Source organism: Protopterus annectens, chromosome 14.part0 (genome assembly GCF_019279795.1).
Source record: "Protopterus annectens isolate FY-2018-M chromosome 14.part0, PAN1.0, whole genome shotgun sequence".
NCBI lineage: Eukaryota > Metazoa > Chordata > Ceratodontiformes > Protopteridae > Protopterus > Protopterus annectens.
Window position 1 is genome coordinate 740,985,323 of NC_056748.1, and position 23,149 is coordinate 741,008,471.

General features: G+C 41.8%; 1 protein-coding gene across 1 annotated transcript in view; it reads right to left on the reverse strand.

Annotated features, from left to right (window-relative positions):
• SEC31B (SEC31 homolog B, COPII coat complex component) overlaps window positions 1–23,149 on the reverse strand; it is a 1,631,704-nt gene that overhangs the window by 256,594 nt on the left and 1,351,961 nt on the right. Inside the window, exon 22 of the mRNA XM_044055612.1 lies at window positions 18,728–18,904. Within this exon, the coding sequence (XP_043911547.1) occupies window positions 18,728–18,904 (177 nt within the window). The remainder of the gene's footprint in view (window positions 1–18,727; window positions 18,905–23,149) is intronic.

Genomic DNA, 23,149 nt, shown 5'->3' on the forward strand with positions numbered 1-23,149 from the left:
TGCACATCAAAAGAATGTAGGATCCTTTCACCTCTATTGCGAGGATTAGGAAAAAAGGTAGGCAGGTGTATGGACTGAGAACCACAAAACAGTGACCCCAAAAGAAGTAAAACAGCGTTTATTCCTCTGACGTCTCCTGTGAAGGCATTAGCCAAGAAGTCAGAGGAATAAACGCTGTTTTACTTCTTTTTGGGTCACTGTTTTGTGGTTCTTACTCTACTGGTTTCATTTATGTTTTAATAGGTGTATGGACTGATTAAGAGTCAGGCTGGAAACCACCTTAGGCATAAATGACCGATTAGTCCTCAGAGAGACTCTATCTGCATGGAAAATAAGAAAAGGCTCCATGGCCATCAAAGCTTGCAGCTCCGAAACCCTCCTTGCTGAAGTTATAACCAAGAGGAAGGCGGTCTTCCAAGAGAACTCTAAATCTCTAGAGGCAGCTGGCTCAAAAGGAGGAAGAGTGAGTTTGAGTTTCTCCAGAACAAAATTAACATTCTAGACTGGAGTAGGTGCTCTTCTGGGAGGTTTTAAATTGCAAGCACCTCTGAGAAACATTTTAATCTGGGGATGAGAGAAAATGGACTGTTCAAAAGAACAATGAGCAGAGATGGCTGAAGCATGGATCTTGATAAGACCACCCGGAAGCAAATCATCCAGGTATTCCAGGATCAGGGGAAGGGTAGGCTGAAAAGCAGACTCCCCTCTAGACTGCATCCATTGAGAGAACCTTTCCCATTTGCCAGCATAGGATTTCCTAGTGCTAGGCCTCCTGGCCTCCCTCAGCACATCAACCACCTGTTGCAAAAGGGAAGAAGAAAGGGAAGGAGTCATACAATGAGCCATGCTGCCAAATGGTGAGACTGAAGATGAGGATGTAGAATGTTTCCCCTTTCCTGAACCAAAAGATCAGTCTTTAGAGGAATATGCCAAGGAGGAAGATGGGAGAGACTGCGAAGCAGTTGATACCAATGCTGTCTAGGCCAGTCCGGAACTATGAGAATAGTCCTTGGACATTCATAGGTGCCTAGGTAGGTACTAGGCTATCTGCCTGAAGGCATTTATAAGCCTAGCCGGAATGTGTTGGCTTTCGCTGCCCCTTAGATTAGTTCCCTGTACCTCTGTCCAGCAGAGTCATTGAAGTGATTCCTGGGGTAAACTTTCTGTTTCCCATCCACTCGTCAAGGTTTCTCATGAAGAGGGTTAGTGAGGAGCTCTGCCTAATGTAGATTGGAATCTTGTTCCAGAGCATGAGAAGTATCTGGGACAGGAATCTATCCCTCCAGCACGTCCTATTTATTGTAGTGGTGAGGTTTAGATTCCTGGAGCATGTGGCTCGAGGGGATATGGTTTTCTTTTGGTGGAGCATGTCCATCAATTCTATGTTGGACATGGCCATGTATGTCAGGCAGAGATCACCTCTGAGTAGGCAGTATGCAACCAAGTACAGCTGGAGTTTCTTCAGTCGAGCTGCACAGGGCATCTGCTTGAGGTCAGTGATCCTCTTGGTGAGGTACTACTGTGGTCTTTCCAGTTGTTGCAGCTGTCTTGTACGGTACATCTCAAATGGGGCATTGTACTATATGATGAGTCTGATGAGTGATGCGTAGAGGGGCCCAATGACCTCTTTTGATCTGGATGCAAACCCTTTTGTGATTAGGTGGGCCACACAGAAGGATTTTCTAACCACTTTGACAATGTGATTATCAAAGGAGAGGTTACCATCTACTTCGGTCCCCAGATCCCTTATTACATCTTCCATATCTAGGGGGCTACCACCTATGTGATAGTTTGTGGGTACTTTGTTTTTTTCCAAAGGGGATGACTATGCACTTTTTGGCATTTAGCTTGAGGCCATGGTTTTGACACCAGGTATCTGTCTCAGTGAGACCCTTTTGGAGGATATCTGTGTCAGCCAGAGAGTCAGTTATAGCCCCTAGTTTGCAGTCATCTGCGAACTTGGTCAGCCATAGTCCTCCTGTGCTTGCCTGTACCTCTGAGAAGTATATGCCGAACAGGAGGGGTCCTAGGACTGAGCCCTGGGGAACGCCACTTGTAACCGGTTTAGAGTCAGACCTTGCTCCCGCAACTCTTACCATGTGGGTACTGTCCGTGAGCCAGTTGGCAACCCATCTCGTGATGTAGGGGTTTATGTTCAGGCTGGTGAGATTGTCTATAATACCTGAGTGGGGAATGGTGTCGAAGGCCTTTGCGAGATCTAGGTAGGATGTATGGACCACCTTTCCCTTGTCTATAGCCTTGGTAACTCTCTCAAAGAAGCCCACCAGGTTTAGGAGGCATGATCTGCCCTTAACAAAGCCGAACTGGGTACGTTCCAGTGTTTGGAGGTTCCCAATGTCTCTGTTAATGAGATCCATGATGATGCGCTCTGTAGCTTTGCAGACCAAGCTAGTCAGGCTTATAGGGCGATAGTTCCCGGGGTCCGTTGTGGAGCAGAATAACCGTTGTTGTGTGCCACTCTGTGGGCACAGCCTGTGGAGAGGCTGAGTTTAAATAGCATGTTTAGGTGAGGGGTTAGTTCATCTTTGAGCTTGTGTAGGATGCAGCCTGTGACATTGTCCGGTCCCACTGATGCTGTGTTTTTGGCTTTGGAGAGGGCTGTTTTAACCGGAGTGTCTGTGATTTCAGGGGCAATACATTCTTCTGGTATAGTTATGGGCCCTCTTGGGGGTGAGAGGGGGGTGAAGTTTGCACTGAACCTGTCTGCCAGGATGATGGCTATATCGGTCAGTTCACTATATTTTGTGCCATTCTGCACTAACTCCGAGCAGATCTGAGAATTGCCACTTAGATTCTTGACACAGCTAAATAATGCCTTGTGGTTATCTTTGGAATCCATGGCAATTTTTCTTTCGAAGCTAGCCTTGCATGATTTTATGAGGGAACATAGTTTCTTGCTGATACTGATCAGGGATGTCTTCCCTTCTTGGGATTTTACTCTTTTCTGTACTAGTTTCCTCCTCCTATTGTATAGCTTGTTTGTGGCAAGGGTCCACCAGACTGGTTTCCTTTTCTTGGAGGAGTGAGTCTTGGTTTTGTTTGGGATAGCATGATCTATGCATTCTTGTAGGTGCCCGTAGAATGCATTAGTAAAGGATTTTGCAGCTTGGACAGTGTTTATCCTTCAGCATGGGGGCTTTGAAACGTCCCACCTCGGTCTTAAGTAACGTGAAGTTTGCTTTTGAAAAGTTTTTCAAGGTGGTTTCTTTGACCAGGGGTGGTGGTGGAATGTGGATATCCAGAGTGATTAAGTTTACGGTCAGATCTAACCAAAGAGGGGTTGACATCCGGTGTGGAACACAAGTCGCCCATGTGGGTGATGACCAGGTCCAATATGTTGTCACCTCTGGTGGGGGTGTTGACCAGTTGATCCAGGGCATTTGAGTTTATAAATTCTAGGAAATGTTGGGCAAGGGAGTTTGTACTTGAGTAGTTCTCCCAGTTAATGTTTGGGTAATTGAAATCACTCAATATCAGGGTGTTTGGTAGGACCTTTATGTTTCCCAGTGTTTCCAGGAATGCAGAGTGGGGGTCCTAGAATATGGTGGGTGATCTGTAGCAAACTATAATTTGAACAGCAGTTTTGCCCATTGTTAATTGCACGTGGATGATCTCTGAAGCATTGTGCTGTGCCACTAACCTGGAGGTGTGGGTTATCCTTGATGAATATGGATACTCCCCCGCCTCTTGTATTTCGGTCCAGGTTTTGTGGCCAAAATGTATGGTATGAGTTGTAGCCTGGTAGTGCTGGGGTGCTCTCTGGAGCCTTAAACCAGGTTTCTGTTACTGCACACATATATCGATTTTCTCCATACTGAGGAGTGCCTTGAGTGCATGCATTCTGAGGTTTAGACTTCTGGCACTGAGTAGCATTACCCTCAGTTTTTAGTTACTTATGCTATTTACGGCGGTGGGTTTGTCTTTTGAGCCTTGCCTAAAAAAGGCACTATGGATGTGGCAAGAGCCTTGGCCAGTATTTGAAAGCCTAAGGGTGACAGATGCAAGCCGTCTCTAGCGAAGCAGTATGGCTTCTTGAGCATGTCATCTCAGACTGACAGACACTGGATCCCATTTGAATGACACCAGAAGCTTAGCCAATTGTTGAAATTGATATTTTTTTCTCTATACCGTGGTATCATTCTTGGTGAGGGCAGGCTGCTACGCAGGGTCAGGGTCATACTGGCCTGGGCTACGTGATTAGAGAGCTTCTCCATGTCTCTTTTGATGTAGTCCAGGGAGGTATGGCTCAGATCATTCACACCAACATGGACAATGACAGAGTCATATTTGTACTTGTTCTGAAGTGACCTGAGTGCTTGCGTTATGTAGCGGATCCTGGCACCAGACAGTCCCTGATCTTCACTAATACCCTGGGAAGAAGAGGAAGAGGAGGGAAGGCGTAGACTGATAGCAACATCCAAGAAAAGGACAGAGCATCCACTTTCCAGGCTCTGCTGTGCTGCTGTCTGGTGAAAAAGAGAGGTAGAAGATGATTGTCTGGGGAGGAGAAAAGATCCATCTGAGGAGAGCCGCAACATTGAATGATGCTGTAAAAGACTGCTCTGTTCAGCTGCCACTCGTGAGGATCCAAGGTTTGCCTGCTCAACTGGTCTGCCAAAACATTGAGCCTTCCTGGAAGAAACTGAGCTAGGAGATGCAGGTCCAGGGATGCTGCCATGGACCAAAGATTCATGCTTTGCCTGCACAGGGGGTAAGAGTGAGCCCCTCCCTACTTGTTGATGTACCACATGACCGTGGTGTTGTCTGTCCTGACAAGCAGGGTCCCTGGAGAAAGAAGATGCATGAAAGCTAGTAAGGCCTGCTGAACTGCAAGCAACTCTTTTAGATTTATGTGCAGGTGCATCTGCTGGTCATTCCAACGTCCCTGTATGCATCTGCCATCCAGGTGTGCTCCCCAAGCATAGTTCGATGCATCTGTAGTCAGAAATTGAGTGGCAAGAGGTGTCCAGAAAGGCATGCCTTTGTTTTGTAGACAGGCTGTTGTCCACCATGGAAACTCCGCCTGCAGAGATGGAAGCAGAGGAATCATCATATCCAGGTCCTCTGAGTGTTGACACCAAATGTTCTTGAGGTACCATTGCAATTTCCTCATATGCAGCCTTGCATATGGAATCATGAGAATACAAGATACCATGAATCCCAGAGCTTATAGGTATTTCCTTGCAGGGAGCTGGGACAGGCTTGACAACTCCTTGAAGTAAACTGAAAAAGAGTTGTCTGCTTCTCCTGGGTGAGACATATCATCTGGGCGGCTGTGTTCAGACTTGCACCCAGGAATGTTATCTCCTTGGATGGTACCATTTTCAATTTTTCCACATTGAGAGTGTAACCCAGGGAAGAGAGGAGAGTCTTTATGAATTCCAGATCCTTTAATAGCTGTTCCTGAGAACCTGCTTGAATCAGACAGTCATCCAAGTATGGGTAAATCTGAATTTTCTTCTGCCTGTAAAAATCAATGACTGGGCCAGGCACTTTGTGAAGACTCTGGGAGCAGTAGATAAGCCAAAAAGCAGCGCAGAGAATTGGTAATGTTGCTCGCCCACTCTGAAACAAAGGTACTGCCTGCAACTTTCCCTGATAGAATTGTGCAGATAAGCCTCTGAGATCCAAGGTTACCAGCTAGGAATCCTTTTCTAGCAGTGGTAGCAACTGATGCAGTGAGCATTTTGAACTCTGGAATTACTAGAAAAAGTTCAGAATGGAAAGGTCCAGGATAGGATGCCAGGTGCCTTCTTTTTTTGGAACTAGGAAAAGCCCAGAATAAAAGCCCTGGCCTACCTGCTGAGCAGGAACTGATTCTATTGCTCCCAGATGAGATAGAGACAAAATTTGTTTTTCTACTTCTGCCCTTTGGTTTGGAGGAACGTCCGAGAATCCCTTGGGAGCTGGAAAGGAGTGGAAAGAAAACTTGTGCCCTAAGGACACTGTTCTGATCACCAATTTGTCATCTGTGATAGTAGCCCAGACATCTGCAAAAAGGGCCAACCTTCCCCGTAAAGGACTCTCCCGGCATGCAAGAGCAGGCAGAAGTTGTAAAAGGTAATTGAGAGTGTTTTGACTGAGATGCAGGCATGGAGCTTCCCCCTTTAGAAGTGGAAGCCTGCCAACGCCTAGACCTTTGAGGAGTAGCCCCCTGCCCCCTAGAAGATTTGTAACCTCTAGTCCTGGAACGGTTCTGTCTGCTGGTATCAGGAAAAGTCCAACTCTTGGAAGGGTAATTCCTGCTAACATGAGGGGGTTGAACTTGCAGAAAGTCCTTAACAGTTTGTATGGACTTAGCCTTATCCTCCATCTTCTTCAGTACCTCCTCTGCTTTGCTGCCAAAAATACTGTCTTTATGCAAAGGTACATCCAAAAGCTTAGCCTTGACAGGTTCTGGAAGAGGCTGTTCTCTGAGCCAAGCGTGCCTTTGAACAACAGATCCAGTAGTCGTAGGACTGCTGGAGGCCCCAAGGATGTCAAAACCACAATGCAAAGAATGCTTATTGACCAGACTGGCGGAATTCAGTAAGTCCTGCATGTCTTTACTCTCTACCAAAAGAGGTACACTTGCTATCCTAGACTTAATAGCCTCCAAGGTGTGCTGCTGGTATTTCAGCATATGAAATAGACAATTGTTAGCCCTAATAGCTAGGGTGGCAGAGGTATAAACCTTCTTGCCCCACCTATCTAGGTTCCTAGACCCCCTGTCAGAGGGAACAGGATTCCTGGTAACAGTGGCCTTAACTCTTTTAGGGCCCTGAGAAATAACCTCTGGATCCTCCAACGGATTCCAGAAAAGAAACAGATGAAAATCAGGGGACTCTCTAGTACCTGTCAGGTTTCCTGGGAGCAGGAGGAACCAAATTTGGAGACAAGGAATTTTCCAGAAAAACATCAACAACTTCCAACACATGGGAATAGCAAAAGGCTTATGCTGAGGTAAATCCAAAAACTCCCTAATCCATTTCTTGGATTGGGGATAATTCTGAATTTCCCATTTAAAATGTTCTCTGAGGGTATTTAAAGCATCACCAAAAGAGAAATCCTCCGGAGGAGAGGCCGAGGGGATGGATTCCTCTGCATCTGATTCCTCAAAAGGAGAAAAAGCATGAGAAAAATTCCTCTTCATCACCAGAAATGCTGGAAGAATCAGAACCTGAGCAGGACAAAACCTCAGGAGAAACATCCCTACTCCTTTTAGACAGAGGAGGCTGAGACCCCTAATAAGAGTCAACAAATCATTAGCCATTTTAACCATTTGGGATTGAGGGGAACAAGAAGAAACTGGAGCCTGCCTTTTCACAGGCTTATGAATGGAAGATTTACCTGCAAGCCTGAAGGACTCGGGAGGCCTGCCAACCACCAAAGTTACAGCAGAGGTTGAAGGAAGAAGTTTGCTGTCAGAACGCAAAACAGAGACATTGGACACCGGAGTCAGCTTACCGGCTCCGGCAGAAGAGGTGACTGGCGACAGGTCAGAAGGCAAAACGGAGGCCCAAGGCCTAAAGGACTCGGACTCCAACAAGGTCTGCAGTTGCACATCTGCAGACTGCAGGGACTGCAAAGGCATCTGACTGGCTACCGACCAACTTAACCTCATCCGAGGACTTAGCTTTCTGAGGCCTGTCGCGGTCCTTATCCTTATGTTTCTTCGGAACATCCGAAGCCTGAAGACTGGCAGACACCATACCAATGAACTTAGGCCAATCTCCAAAATGTCTAGCCAAAATTTTAGCCCGATGACAGATAGTACGCGGATTAAAGGAGGCAAAGAGATCACACTTGGGAACGTCATGGTCAAGGCCTAAACAAATAATGCAATAGGAATGAAAATCTCTATGGGGAATCTGCTTTCCACAGGTAAGGCAATTATTAACTTTTTCTGACATTCGTTAAGGCAAGAAAAGAGAATCCCCAACGGGGTACTTAGTTGTTGTAGACAAACTCTTGTAGTCGGAAATCAACAAAGGTAAACTGCCGACCAGCACTCGTGCATGAAAAGCTTCTGCTTCGGGCACCGTGGCAAGGAAGACTGAGGAAGTGACGTCAGCTGCCTCCTTTTGTATCGGATGCCCTGATGTCCTTTACAACTGACGGCAACCAACATCATTTTTACTTATCTTTGGTATTCTGGCCGTCTGAAGGCTACCGGGAGCCAGATAACCCATTTGTTAGGACTGTAACAGTGAAACATGATGAACATCTGCAGATACATATTCCTAATACTTGCACAATTATTCAGAATAAACTTTAACATATAAGAGAGACAATTCAATATTCTGAAAATCAAAGTTGCAAGCATGTGCACATTTTCTATCCTTTTTATAAAGTGCAGGATTGAAATTAACTAAATGGTTAGCAGCAGTAGTATTAATTAAAGCTGTAGCTGCTGGGTCTGGTTTGGGGTAAGTGAATAAAAACTTAAAAGACTGAGGAACTTTATGCAAACCTCCTGCCTTTTTAGGGGCAGCAGGCTGACTATCAGGAAAACTGCAGGTAGTGAGACACACATCCTCCAATGCTGATAGGATAGAACAGGTGTATAGCTTCCAAAGTTTCAGAGCACCTTCCATGGGCTCAAACTGCTAGGTGGTTAGAGCTGAGCTGTCTAAAGCCATCAGAGCTTTTCTGCCACCAAACAAAATGCTCCTCTGTGGGCTTTCAAGGATTGATGGTCGGCTTGTCTTGTTCCTTTGCTGGGTAATTAACTTCCCTTTAGGAAAAACCTTCCACATTTTAAATTTATTGAAATGTACTTTCCTGGTTAAGAAAGTTGTTTTTCATCTAGGAGTTTGTGTTTTTATGGATTGTCATGAGACCTGACTGTTCTTTTTTCCTGTCACTTTAAAAGTAGTTGAAAAACATTTTTTCTGTGGTGAAACTGTTTTATTTTTTGGGGTTAGCAAAGTATAGTAATGTGCTCTTTATTGTGTTTTTGTGGGGAAAAAAGTGACTTTCAATAATTTGTTTACCCTGGAAAAGAAGCACAATTTTCAGCTTGACTGTGGAACAAACTACCAGCCCACAGCTAGTCCTTGTAGCCACAAAAAGAAAAAGTTTAGCAGACAGCCTTTGTCACCACAGCAGGCCAGCAATATACCTCAGCCTCAGGTGGATGATTCTGCTGTAGCCAAAGCTGGTTCCTCAGACCACTCTTCTTTTTTCTGAGATCCCTGTGGAGTAACACCTACAGCCACCTTGGACCGGGGGTAAGCCAGGTCTTCTGCAGCTGTTGAAGTCCTCCTCAGTGGATATGAGTGAGACACTTTGTCAGTCCTGGGAGAGTGAACATAAATGTCTTCCCTGTTTAGTCGGAATGTTGTGCCTGTTCTTAGGGAAGCTGTTGCTGCCATTAACAACTCTGTTGGTCCCATTTTTTTTGTGTTAAAAAGAAAACTAAACATGCATGTGCTCCAGGAAGGCTTTATTACTATGTTCCCATTTCCTGAGGAACTTCCTTAAAAAGACCAAATCTCCTCAGGCATACTAATATCCCAAAAGCAGGTTCCCTAGCCTGACTAAATGAACCTTCACCTGCACCTTCCCCTAAGACCTACAAGAGTGGTTCTCCCTTGCCTGCCAAGGGCATCCCTATAGCCGCAGATGATGCGGTTAACTGCTGGTATTTGTATATTCTACACCAAGAGTACAAAGGGAAAAAAAACGAGTGGTCTAAGGAAAAAAGTGTCCACAGCAGAGTCACCCACCACTGGCTGAGGTGTACCAGGAGCTGGCCAGATATCCAAAGACTCCCTGACAACTTTCTTCTTGTAGCTAGAAGGAAAAACCACAAAGACAGAAGGTTGTTCCATTGGAAAGCCAAGAAGGATTCCTGGACAAGTTGGTAAAGTGTAAAACAGGGAGGTAGTAGCGCAGAGGTAAGTAAACCACTGTACCCTGTTCCAAATACACAAAACCAGAATAAAAAAATATAATTTTTCACACAGAATGTTTACATAAGCATTTATACATACACTCCCTTAGAAATGTAATGACAGTCAAAAAAAAAAACAATTAGGTTTCCTAGCTTAACTCTATATTTCAGTCAGAGAATCAGAAGTTTCCTCTCAGAAAAATAAAAATTACTGCAGGGTTTTCAACAAAAGTGGACTTATCTGCCCAGATTTGAAGGATCACTATCTGACCAACAGCTTCATGGGGGCCCGCTGGGGGAGTGTTTTTCAGTGATAAAAAAAACCTCTGAAGCTTTTTGTGCTCCAACTGTGTTTATATGAGCTCTGCTCTGCATCCTGAAAGTCAGTGTGTGTGGAAGAAGCACTTTTACTTTGTAATCTGGGTGGTCACAACAGGTAGGACCCATATAGCTTAGGCTACTGCAATAGTGAACTATGCATTGATCATCTAGACAGTAGTCCTCATAGTGAATAAAATGTTGTCAAAATCAGTGCCCAGTTACAACCTACAAAATGCAACAATAATCTCAATCAAACTTTAAGACAAGCCAGTCAAGATTACTGTAATTTGTATTTATGCCCCAAATACAGATACAATGGGTGTATGATACAAGAATGTGTCATGTTTCTGCAAGAGCAGTTCCGCAAACAACTTGACCCTTGAAGGCAAGCATCTCTGGTAATCCCCAGTTTTCTCCAGGGAAGGGATTGCAACATGGAGCCTACACCACTGGCACATGAGATGAGAAAGTTCCATAGTATCATTTCTCCCCACCCAAAGCAAATTCCACAAGCACTCAAGTATGTAATCAAATCCAGGTCAGTTGAATCCTAGTCCAGGCTTTATCCCCGTATGCTGTGAAGCCAACTTAATTATGATACAACTCTTGATTATCCAGTGAGTGTGTCAGTTGAAGCTTAAGGAATAATCTAACCAGATACCCAAGTATTTAAAGTACACATCTGTTTCTAAGAGGTGCAAGGGTTTTGAAAGACTTAACACTGCTCATGAAAGTGACTGACAGTCCCACTCTACACCCATTTCATATCCACCTTTAAACACTATTAGGTATGGCATGTATGTGGGAAGTGATAAGCCTTAAAGGTAAAACCTCTCTGGATGACAGATTCATCTTGGTCGCACACTTGAATGAATGCATGCTGGCTGCTGTTTTGGGACCCCAATGGTCATCAGGTGCAGGAGTAGAAAAAAATACAACAAAGAAGCTATCAAATTGGGAAGACAGATGGCAGTGAAGTTGAATGCGGAAGACTTTAAAGTGATTCACTTAGGTTTCAATAACCCTTTGACAGAAGACAAGCTTGGGGGGGGGTGCTGCAACTGTAAGCAGCAGAGTAAATGATAATTCTGAAGGTGGATCTAATGGAAGAAATGAACCACTAAACACACGGCAAAATGCAGCAGCAAAAGCTGGGCTGCATCCTCAAGGGCAGAGTTCTAGGGATAAGGAGGTGATCTGCCATAGCATAGATCTGTAGTCATCCCACAATACTAAGTACAAATTTGGAAGTCATTTAGAAAAAAAAAGAACATGAGGGTGGCCTAATGGATAAGGTGTTTGCCTTACAAACACAAGGTGCAGGGTTTGAGTCTCACAAGGGATAATTGTCTAGGCTTACAATGGCTCGAAAGGGCAGTTAGCCTAGTACTAACCTATGAACCTATGGAAAACTGTAGAAAAAAATACAAGAGTGATAAATGAATGAATGAAAACGACCATGAGGAAGGACTGAAGATTTAAGACTTTTCTCTATCAAAGACAGGATAAAAAAGGGATCTGATGCAGCTCACACAATATTAAAGGGGAAGTATGATAGAATAATGCAAGAATGCAAGACAAGAAAAATCAGGGAAGTGGGGAGCGTGAACTTCAAATTAAGGGGCTTAACTTCATTCTTGATACAAGACAGTACTACTTCAAGAAAAGAGTGGTCAGCAGGCAACCCATTCCTTCAGTAGTGTGGTGGATGAATGGAAAATGGGGTGCAAAGTACACAGTCTGAACGCTAGCTGCGCCAACTAGGCAGATCAGATAGATCACTGGTTTTCTTTTACCAGCACAGATACGTACACAAGATGTTGATAGAATATATTCACAACAGGATGGCTGGGTGCCAATCAGATGTCAGTGAATAATACAGATAGACTTACTGTCTCCTTCTGCTGCCAAGTACATGCAATCTATTTTAGCACTGTTCTTTGGTGATGAAGAAAAAAGTAAGGAATAATTTTGTTCTTTTTTTGCTAATATTTGGCATTATTATTATTATACTGGGACGGCTGCGGTGGTGCAGCAGTTAGCATTGTCGCCTCACAGCAAGAGATTCTCCGGTTCAATTCTTGGCTGCGGTGCCTTCTGTATGGAGTCTGCATGTCCTCCCTACCATTGTGTGGGTTTCCTCCGGGTGCTCTGGTTTTCTCCCACATTCCAAAGACATGCAGTAGGTGGACTGGACACTCTAAATTGGCCGTAGGTGTGAGTGTGTGCACAAGTGAGTGGTACGGATGAACTACTGCGGCAGCGCTAGCCACCCGGCAGTGTAAACCTGGCTTGAGATGATTGTCATTGTTGAAGTGACACGCCGACCCCATGTGCAAAATCGGAAAAAGGGATTGAGGACAGATGGATGGATTTAGCATTACAGAATTAAGAACACCCTGTCACAGTTGACATAATGGTCAAAGTCTTTGCCTCCCAACCATAAGGTACAAGGTTCAATCCTGACCTCTGTCCAATGTCTCTGTACAGTTTACATATTCTCCCCATGTCTCTGTGGAGTTCTTCCCACCTTTCCAAAATAACCTATGCATTCCTACCACAAATCCACTGAAAAGAAAAGTGGCTTCTTAGGCAGCAGCACGGTCTATAGGCCTGTCATAGGATGACTTGGGTAGAACAACTGCTTTAAGCATCAACTGTGGTGCCCAATAGTCTCTAAACAGGAGAACACAATCATTGTATGCCAACGTCAGGGCTAGACACTCAGTGGTGAAATTGGTTCTAATAGATTTGGCCACATTGACTAATGCAACCAAAAGTGGGCATGAGTATTTGCTAGTCATACGTGGGCTGAGTACTGGAATACTCTAGCATATAACAGGGGTCCATGTTAACAGAAGAGGTCTATGTGACTGCATTGGCCAGTGTGTACCCACTAAAAAGCCCAGCAGCCTGGGTCAATAAAAGCTGCTGGGCTGGCCAGTCACCAGGTGTCCAGCGAGTTACCTAAGACAATTGTATTGAAAACTTGTTAAACATGAACTAAATTGCTACACGGAACACAGGTACACTGGCAGGGTGCAGCTTTGAAGTCGATGACTTAATGGTAAGGAGGAGACTGGACATTCTGTGCATTCAGGAGATGAGGTGGAAGGGCAGTGCAGCAAAGCCACTTGGCTTGGGATCTGCAGTCTACTACACAAGGGGAGGATACACTAGAAATGGTGTGAGGACTGTTGTGAGAGATGTCATCAGAATTAGTGATAGACTCATGGCAATTAGACTCTGGTGTAAAGACAGGGCAGTATTCATAGTTTCTACCTATGTCACACAGCAGAGTTGTGATGGCAAGGAGAGAGTACATTTAGGCGGCAGTTGCTGGACCTATTATATACAGCAGGTCAATATCATTTTCCATCTGCCCCGTGCTGCTGTGATCCTGAATCTCAGTGGTTAAAGTACTCAGATAAGTAACTAGTGAGACTGAAAATCATTCTTGAATTCAAATAGAGTGCTAGTTTTAGAGTTTATTAAAAATTGCAAAGAGTAGAAATCACAAAGTATTATACCCCCATTAGCCAGGGAATTAAATTTACTGCAGCAGTCTCTCACACTGCTCAACTACACAGATTTAGCATTAGTTTAGAGGTATTCAAGAGTGTAACTGCACACAAGGTAGGTTCATGGACTAGATTATTTAATTTTATTTATTCTATTGTTTTCGGAATACATATTTTCATTTGTCAAGGTTGAATGAGGAATCACCTAGGCTGTAATTATGCTAAATATTTATTGAATTGGGTTTGCACATTTGTTTCTGAAATGTTCAGCAATGTAGGTCTGACTTCTAATCATTATGATTAAAATGTTGGAAACCTACTGACTTTGGTATACAAATGAAGCTCTTAACATCTCATCAGATAACAAGACACACTTTGTCAACCAAGACATGACTTCCCAAAGAGCTGAAAGTACAATCCAGGGATAAAAACTAGTTATCACATCAGTTTACACAGGAAAACAAACTTGCATCACCGTGTAAAACTGGAAGTAGCATTCTAAAGCAATTAGTAAGTGAAGAAAAGCACTACCCAATTTACTGATTTTAAATGAAGTCAGCTTTCAGTGTGTTATGTGATAGATACTGTGTGCTGTTAAGTTGAATATTTCTGGGCCTTTCAACTGTTCTTTCAAATGCAAAATGTGAATTTTTCAAAAATCCAACATGCCACCTCCACTAGTATGGAGGGATAAAGCCCTGCTAGAATATAGGTGACCCAAGTTCAATTACTGGCTTTGGCAACTACTGGAGCTGGTGGGGGGAGGGGGCAGAAGAGTAACACAGCTAAGCCATCTTGTCTCCTTGGGAGGAGGGGAATACTGGCATTTGTCTGGTAACCCTTACCAAAGTAGAATCCAAAGTGGAGATCAGGATTCATGCACAAGTGCTGTCTACAAGAAAAGGCAGGGCCACCGAATTACATACTTGTGGAGGTGTGTCTGCACACTGATTGCCCACTGCAAGCCAATCCCTTGTATGCATCACACATGTAAGAGGGGGATCTAAGGCTTTAAGGACCCCCCCCAATTCCCTATACAGATGATGGCACCACTCCCTGTTAGTCTGACCATTTGTGTCAGGGGAAAAAATTGTTGTAGGGCTCTAGCTCCAGGAGGAATTAATATGTAAAATGAGCATCAGAAGAAGGGATTCAATGTCTTTGGGGGTTGGCACAAATAATAAATACATACATATATTTGTGAAGAAATCCAATATCTCTCTACTTGCATGATTTTAATTACACCTAGACCAGTATCACATTTTTAAATGTTGCTGACTTTATGCAAGAAGGAAACTGGGAGCACAACACAGATTAATATGTTCAGTGTAGTTGGTTGTCAGACTCAGCACCACATATCAGGTATTGAAGAGTTCGCTAGCATCTAAGTTTGGCTTAAAAACCTATTACTAAATCAGATATGCAACTATTCTTAAAGCTTACTAAACTTCTCTGCTTTCTGTAAATGCAATGTTAATAAATTTCATAACCGCCCATTCCTACAATGGAAAAATTTACTTTTTAGGCTTCAGTTACAGATTGATAATGCAACCAATATATGGTTATTCTTCATGTAAATTGATAATGCAACCAATGTAAGGCTATTCTTCATGGAAAAGGAGTGCTTGGAAAAATCCATTCTAGTAAGGAAAGTATAACTTCATTTCTACAGCATTTATTAACAAGGATCAGTTCCCCTTTAATCAGCATATAGTCTACAGAAAGAGAGACATTTCAACAAATCTATTCCTATATCCAAGATGTTTCACTCTGGTTGTGTCTTGTGACTGTTTTCAGAGTCATCTCCAATTTCTGAATTTAAGAGAGATTTCACATGTTGGATGCAGCAGAATACTCAATATTTCGCCTGATAATAGCTTTATATACAGGTAGTAACACCTTCTCATCTCTGCTAGTTATGCAATACAGAACGCCCTTAAAGAATAAGTAACTTATCCTAATAATTAAATTCTGAGTCTCATCAAAAGGCAAAGATCAACTGATCACCAACAGTTAGCCCCAAATCTCTGGTCATATTCCTTTGGACTCAGCCCAATAATGCAAACTGCCTTTAAACTTTTTCAGGGTAATCAGATTATTTTACTATTTGGTAACTACCCTTTTCGGCAAAGACTACTAATGTTGGTGACAACAGACCCTACTTTGGGATCATCATCAAACTTGCTAACACAAATACTAGGACCTCCAGGAATCTCAGGCATAAATATGCAACAGTATGGGGCCCAGTACTGATCCCCTGAAGTGTACCCACATTCACCACCCTAGCCAATGAGTATGTCTTCTTTATTCATATCCTACATATTCTGTCCTCTAACCATTTCTCAGCCAGTCTAATAGTGTAACTGTTAATTCACAATGATGCACCATTTTAATTATTTCTGTACCTGGGACAGAGTCAAAGGCATGTGCCATGTCCAGGTATAACACCTGCTGACAATTCTATACCTATTATCACCAATCAAGCTTAAGTAAAGCTAACGAGATTTGTCAAAAGTCAGTGTCTTTTCATAAATCCATGTTGGTTGACGGATAAACCTTGCTTTGTTCCCATGGGTAATTTCTGTATTAGCATCCTTTCAAAACATCTATCCAATTAAACTAGTAAGGCTTACTGGATGATAACTGTCAACCATGTTACAGTTGTTACACTTGGGTACAGGTATCACAGTTGCCTCTTTTATACATATAGCAAGTACAAACCCTACTTGAAGCATTTTTTTAAAGTCAACACAACAGTAACTGATTATTTTACTCACAGAAAAATCCATTGAACCCATCAAGACCTGCCGATGAGTTATCCTTAATTATTCAAGTTGCTTTTTGAACATCTTCATATTAAAAAAAGAAAAAAAAACTGTATATTCACCTCACACAAACAGTCCTATCTTTACTGATTACTCCTTTTTTAATGTTATGTTACAAAAGATTTTTCTTTTTGCTAAATTCTTCAACCAATATGCTGTGGTGAGAAATAATTATACCGTTGACACTTGCATTCATTTTTGACTGGCTATTATTCTTGTAACCCCTCAACTGTTTACTGGTATAAAGTTAGCCAATTTCAGCTCATCAGTGATTTACCTCTCCTTACACTTCAATTCTTGCTTTAGTATCTTGAAACATTTTTATTTATGCAGGCAAAGGTTTTATAAACTTACCAGAAATTAATTTTTATTTTATACAATCTGTCTAAAGTGCCTTATCCACCATGGAACACATTTCTTTATTTGTTGCCACAAGGAACAACAATTTTCTACCACACAGTTAATGTAATTACAAATACAGCCCAGTTTTCTGCTATGCACCTATTAACCATATGATCATGTCACTTCCATTCCACTAACTCTGTCTTTATAGAAGCTGAGCCTGCACTCGGTTAAACTTGGTACTTTCAACTTGTCACATACCCATATAATGCCTAAAACATTTCTTCTTGTCAGATCCTTTACTATTCATTGCTACTTAAGAACAACACTAGCCTCAATGATACTGTTTAGTGCATTACTCCATGATGTGGGAACTTCCCACTTCAGAAGTGATGCATCAGTGTCACCTACAGTCACCTCCATAGTTATATCTACAATTTCTCTTCCAAATAGAAGCTTTGGTTAGGAGATTATAGAACAGTGCTACATCAAATTTCTCTAACTCGCTTGTTACAGTCACAATAGTAACTTCACTGTCATAAAGAGACTGACTGCTGTGTGAAAATAAGCCAGTGCAGAACAAATTCACAGAAGCAATGCAAGCTGGGCTTCAACTTCCATTGCTACTGATTTCTAGCAAGCTATACTAGGTACCAGCATATGATATTCCAACACACAAAATGGGGATGGGGGACATAGGTTACCTAAATGCTGTATTACAGTTTACCAAGGTTGCTGGAAATGAGAAGAACTATATTACTATGGCTAATCTTTATTGCATTTGGTGATCCAGGCATGTCCTTTCTCTCTACTGCAGTTCTGGTTATGCAGCCTTTAAATATTAATGCTAGAATCACCAAGATTATATACGTTACTGTGGGCATATGTTTGTGGCATTTAGTCAGTGGAGTCACATCTGCTAGGATATCTGTCATTGTGTACAATATTCATGGGTTATTATTGGGGAAAAAAGCTAAAGTGCCTTACTATGAGCAGCACACTGTGATTACTGATTATTGCAGGAGTTTCTGCAATTGTGGGTTCTTACAGACAAGTCAAAGAATATTAAAGTGAGTAGTGTATCTCACATTTTTCTATTGATTATTTTTTAATTTCTCAATGCCAATGAAGGTATGAGGGGAGGCATGGAAGGAAATGTGACATTTCTTGCATGTGGTCAGTTAAATATGAATGTATGTATGTTGACTGCACAGCAATTGTGGTAATTGGGGGACATGTTTAACTTCTACTTTTCACACTGTTGGAAGTAAGAGCTGAAGTTATATACTTAATATAACCATGCATCATGTGCAGTGGCATATAAAGAGTTATTTACTTAACATAACCATAAGGAAAATAACTCTAACTGATGTAGCTCCATCTCTTCCAGTTAGTCTCACCTTGCTTTGAAGACAGCAGCTGCACCCCTCATGATTGGTATATATTTGCTAAATCTGAACAGGGGAAGCCAGATGATGTCAGCAGCAGTAAATGTGTGACAGATGATTGAAACTGAAATCTCTAAACACACAAAGTGTAGTGCAAATGCAACTGGAGCTGCTTCCTGCATACACCCCTTTCTGCACTGTTTTGTCAATACACCTGCATTCAACAGAGACAACTGAAATTAATGTAAAATGGAAATACCAAACTAATGCCACAGAACAACAGACAGGTACACAAAGGAAAGAGATAAATGACATGAAGACCAAACAATAACTGTGCACAATACTCAGCTGTCTAAATCAATGATAGAACTGAAGAAAGCAAAGAAATAATGCACTGTAAGGGCCCACTGGCCTTTCCTGACTGCTACCTACCTGACGTGTGGCTCTGGAATCTGCCTTATTTTCTGGCTCCTGCTGTACTGCCACCACAGCTGGTTGACCCATTCCTTTGATTTGAACACGAACATATGGGAAAGGAGGAGCTTGCTTGTCAGGTAGTGCATCTTCATGAGCATGAAACAGCCTGTCCCTCAGCTGCATAATTAAGCGCTGACAAAAACAAAAAAGATAAAGGGGTGATATTAGAAACATTACACATTTAACATATAAAATACCTTGTTTTTCCCTAAAAAGGATTTTTCAGGCAGTACTCCAATGGCTCAGTGGATGAATTTTCATCTACAGCAACGGTGACCAAAGCAATGGACTTAGGTCACCACATATATATCAACAGGAAGGATAAGACTCTCTCTAGTTGGGGGTGGCTGCACTGGAGTAAGATAAACTACCTATCGACTGCTGGAGGTAACCCCTATGCACTAGCTATAGTACTAAAACAGATCAAATATTTGCATCTCTGTATGTTCACCATATACCCTGCTAGTTTCAATCCATCACTAAGCCTTGGTAGTAGATAAAAGTCTCCCACAATATTTACAGTTCAGACACCTAAATATACAGTATCTATGACACTAGACTTCTGGTTCTATGGTTAATCCTATGAGATCTTTCAATTATTGGGGAGCGTGTTCATTAACTTTTCCAGTTCTTTCCTTATAAATGCCAATGAACCTGTGCCTACCACTCATTCAGGCAATCCTATGACATGGAATTGACCACATGTCTACATATTGAACATTTAGAACAGGCAAACGTACCTTTAGGCATCAATTCTACAGAAAAGTTATCCACAGGACTAATACCTAGAGGACTGCGTGCCTTTAAAAATCCATCTATGCCTTTTGATTTGGCAGATGAAACCGAAAAACGGTTTCAGGATAGATGGATAGCTGCAGCTCATCACTGTGCGCTGGAATGGGTTCAGATTTCTATCTCGAGAGACACTGAGACAGCGTAATCTGAAGGAGGAAATTTCTGCTCTATGTACTTCTTTAGCAACTAAACTTACTCCTAGTCGATTACAAAAACTATTAAAAGATTTCAATGAGAAGTTATCCGATTTAAAGCAGGAACTGTTGAAAAAGAAGAAAGGCAAACTGTAAAGAGATTTGCGGGACTACAACAACCATAACGCTTTTGTGTGGAAAACCACTAGGAATAGAAAAACCAGAACTGACCCATCCGATTGGTCACAGAGGTTATCAAAGTGAATGTACAATGTATAAGCCTCTTTCTAATACATCTAGGGCCTCTACGGACTTGGAGACTGATGATTATCAGTATCCACCATTACCTCCAGCTCAAAAACCTCAGTATTTAGCTACTAATTTTCACAATGGAAAACGACAAGTGGAATCGGAATGAAGCCCAAGTGGGGGGTTTAGTGATCGGCAACAGACAACGAACTATAGAGGAACTTATCAACAGTGTAACAAGAGGACTAAATTAAACTAATATTGTGTCTTTTGATGAATATGGTGTGAGTAATAGTGTTCTTAACTTATCAAGTGTTTCTTTGGATGATGTGCAGTTGTGTGCTCTGAACAAGGGTTTAAAATTTATACCAACGTCTCTACCTAGATTGTACATGTTAAAGGTGGAAACATTTAGATTATGTAGAAAGTTACATTTAATTACTTTTCTGATAACTGCGAGAGGGATAGTTTAAGTTTGAATTTAGTTGAGAATTTAAGCGATGATAGTGAAGATTTAGATGAAAGTTTTTATACATGTGCATCAGATATGGATGATTTAAATCCTTATTATTGTTTGGACACGACTTGTGTAAAACAAAAAAGTGATTTTATTCCATCATACACACATGATGGTGTTAAACAATTTTCTGCCATGGTTTCTTATTCTTTGGAGAAAGCGTATATAGAATTTATGCAAATTAGAGACTCTGTTTCCTATAATTTATGTAAAACCAAGTGGAAAGCCTTGAAAAAGCTGGGGGAACAGAGGGGACTTGTTTTTAAACGCTAGGATAAGGGTAACCAGTTGGTAGTTATGCATGCAAATCAATATATGCAAATGTGTATGGAACATCTTAATCATGAAAATACTTATGGTAAAGTTTTAATTCAAGAATTTATTAATGCAAAAGAAAAATGTCAGGCATTGTTATTTAGAGGCTACAGGCTACAGGCTAGGGTATTTTACAAAAAATGACAGATAAACTATATAATGAAAATAACTCTATAGCATGTTTTTAAGGTCTCCCTAAGCTGCAGAAAAATATGCAAAGACCTCCAGGTACATCAAACTATTTTTAAAAAAATATTGGTGTATTCCTTCATAATTTTTTGTTGCCATATGTGATGAAGTTACCTTCATTTATTAAGGACACTTTTGATTTTTTACAAAAGATTCAAACAGAGACTGGTCAGAAGGGATGCACTGGATTTCTGTTGACGTTAAAAGCTTATATACCTCTATACATCATAAATATGCTTTAGAAGCTTTGATTTTCTTTTTAGGTGACAGTCCAGTAAGTCATTACATAGTAGAACTCAAGCACTGTTACAGTAGCCTCAGTTATATGAGTAGAGTACCATAGCTTAGACTGAGGTGGAAGGATAATGCTCCAAGTGCTCCTGAACAATTGTCCTAGCAAAGCCTGCCCTGACATAGAGAGGTAATCCAGTTTGTAGTGCTTCCTAAACGTACAGAGAACCAAGTTGCTGTTTCTAGAATATTGCTCAAATCCACCCCTTTACAAAAAGCCACAGAAGAAGTCAAGACCCTGGTAGAATGAGCCTTGATCCTGTCTGGAAATATTTTGTTATGGTGGGTGTAAGAAAGGTAATAGCATGGGACAATCACTTGGAAACAGTCTGTTTTTACACAGGTTGTCCTTTTTTTCTTATCTTCCAATGACAGACAACTGATCAGCATTTCTAAAAGAGTTTGTTCTGCTAAGATAGCACCAGAGTTGTCTGTGAACATCCAAGGTATGCAGTATCCTCTCTCCATTTTTAGGTTCTGGAAATAAGACCAGGAGATGGACAGCTTGGCTTAAGATAAACTCTAACATCACTTTAGGTATAAATAATGAGTTATTAAAGAAACCCTGTCTTTGTGGAAGATGAGATAAGGATGACCTACCATAAAATCTTGCAACTCAGATACTCTTCTTGCAGATGTCAGACAACAGGACTTCTTTCCGTGTTAAGAACCCTAAGTCAACCTGATGACCTGGTTCAAATTGAGCAATAGTTAGTTTTTCTAATGCAAAACTGAAATCCTGATGACCGCCACCTGTTTTCTAGGAAGCTTAGTATACAATACTCCTTTAAAAAAAACATGTTCACATGAGTCCGCTTTGGAAAAGGGGGATCCATATGGAGACAGGTTGAAATGGCCAACAAGTGGACCTTGATGGAGGAGTAAGACAGGCCAAAAGAAAGTAACTCACATGATATAGAAAGACAGAAACACTAGCGTGGAATAGTTGCTGGTGCTTTGCTTGGCACCACCTAGAAAACCTTTTTTATTTATTAATGCAAATTTTTCCTAGTTGCAGTTTTTGTTGCCTCCTTTAATAACTCCTGCAAGTCCTCAGAAAAAAGGTGCCTAAAAAGCATAAAGATTTTATCATCCAGGCAGAGCTGATAGTGGGTGAAAAAGGCAACTGCAGTTGTTTGAAGTCAGGATATATTACACACCCCTTGTCTAAAGTGAGAAGGTCCAGTCTGTATGTGGTAATTGCTGCTGGACATTTCCAAAAGAAGGAAGAAAGTACAGTTGTCTAAAAGCTTACCATAACAGTAGATGTCCTCCTCTTCACTGTTGCAGTATTCTTCAAACTAGGGATCTCCTGCCAAGGATAGACCAATGTCCTGCTAGTATACCAAAGGCTTCAGATTTAGCATGCACTGTATGTCACATGTATGCTTCCCGTACAGAACATTACCCAGAACTGAATTTCCCCACAATACAAAAGTATCCACAGAACAGAAGAGGCTATACACATCCAAAAGAATAAACTGCAGATGGAAAAAGGGGGACCCTCAGTCAGGAGAGGAAGCAAAACAAAACCCAAAAGAAAAAAGATGGGTTGGAAGGAGGAAGCAGATATTGCAACAGTGAAGAGAAGAACATCTACTATTATGGTAAGATTTTACACAACCGTACTATGTCCTATATCACTGTTGCAGTATACTTCACCTTAGGGAGAGTACAAAAGTTCAAGAAAAGAATTAGGAGGTAGAAGGCTGGGAAGAACCCTCAACAAACCCATGCTGAATGGCTCGAGCAAAACCTGCACTGACCCTAGAAACATATCCAACTTATAACTCTTAGTATAGGTATGCATAGAAAACCATGTAGCAGCTGCAAGGATAGAATTTGTGCCCAACCCCTTGAAGAACAGACCTAGGGAAGTGAGCGCGA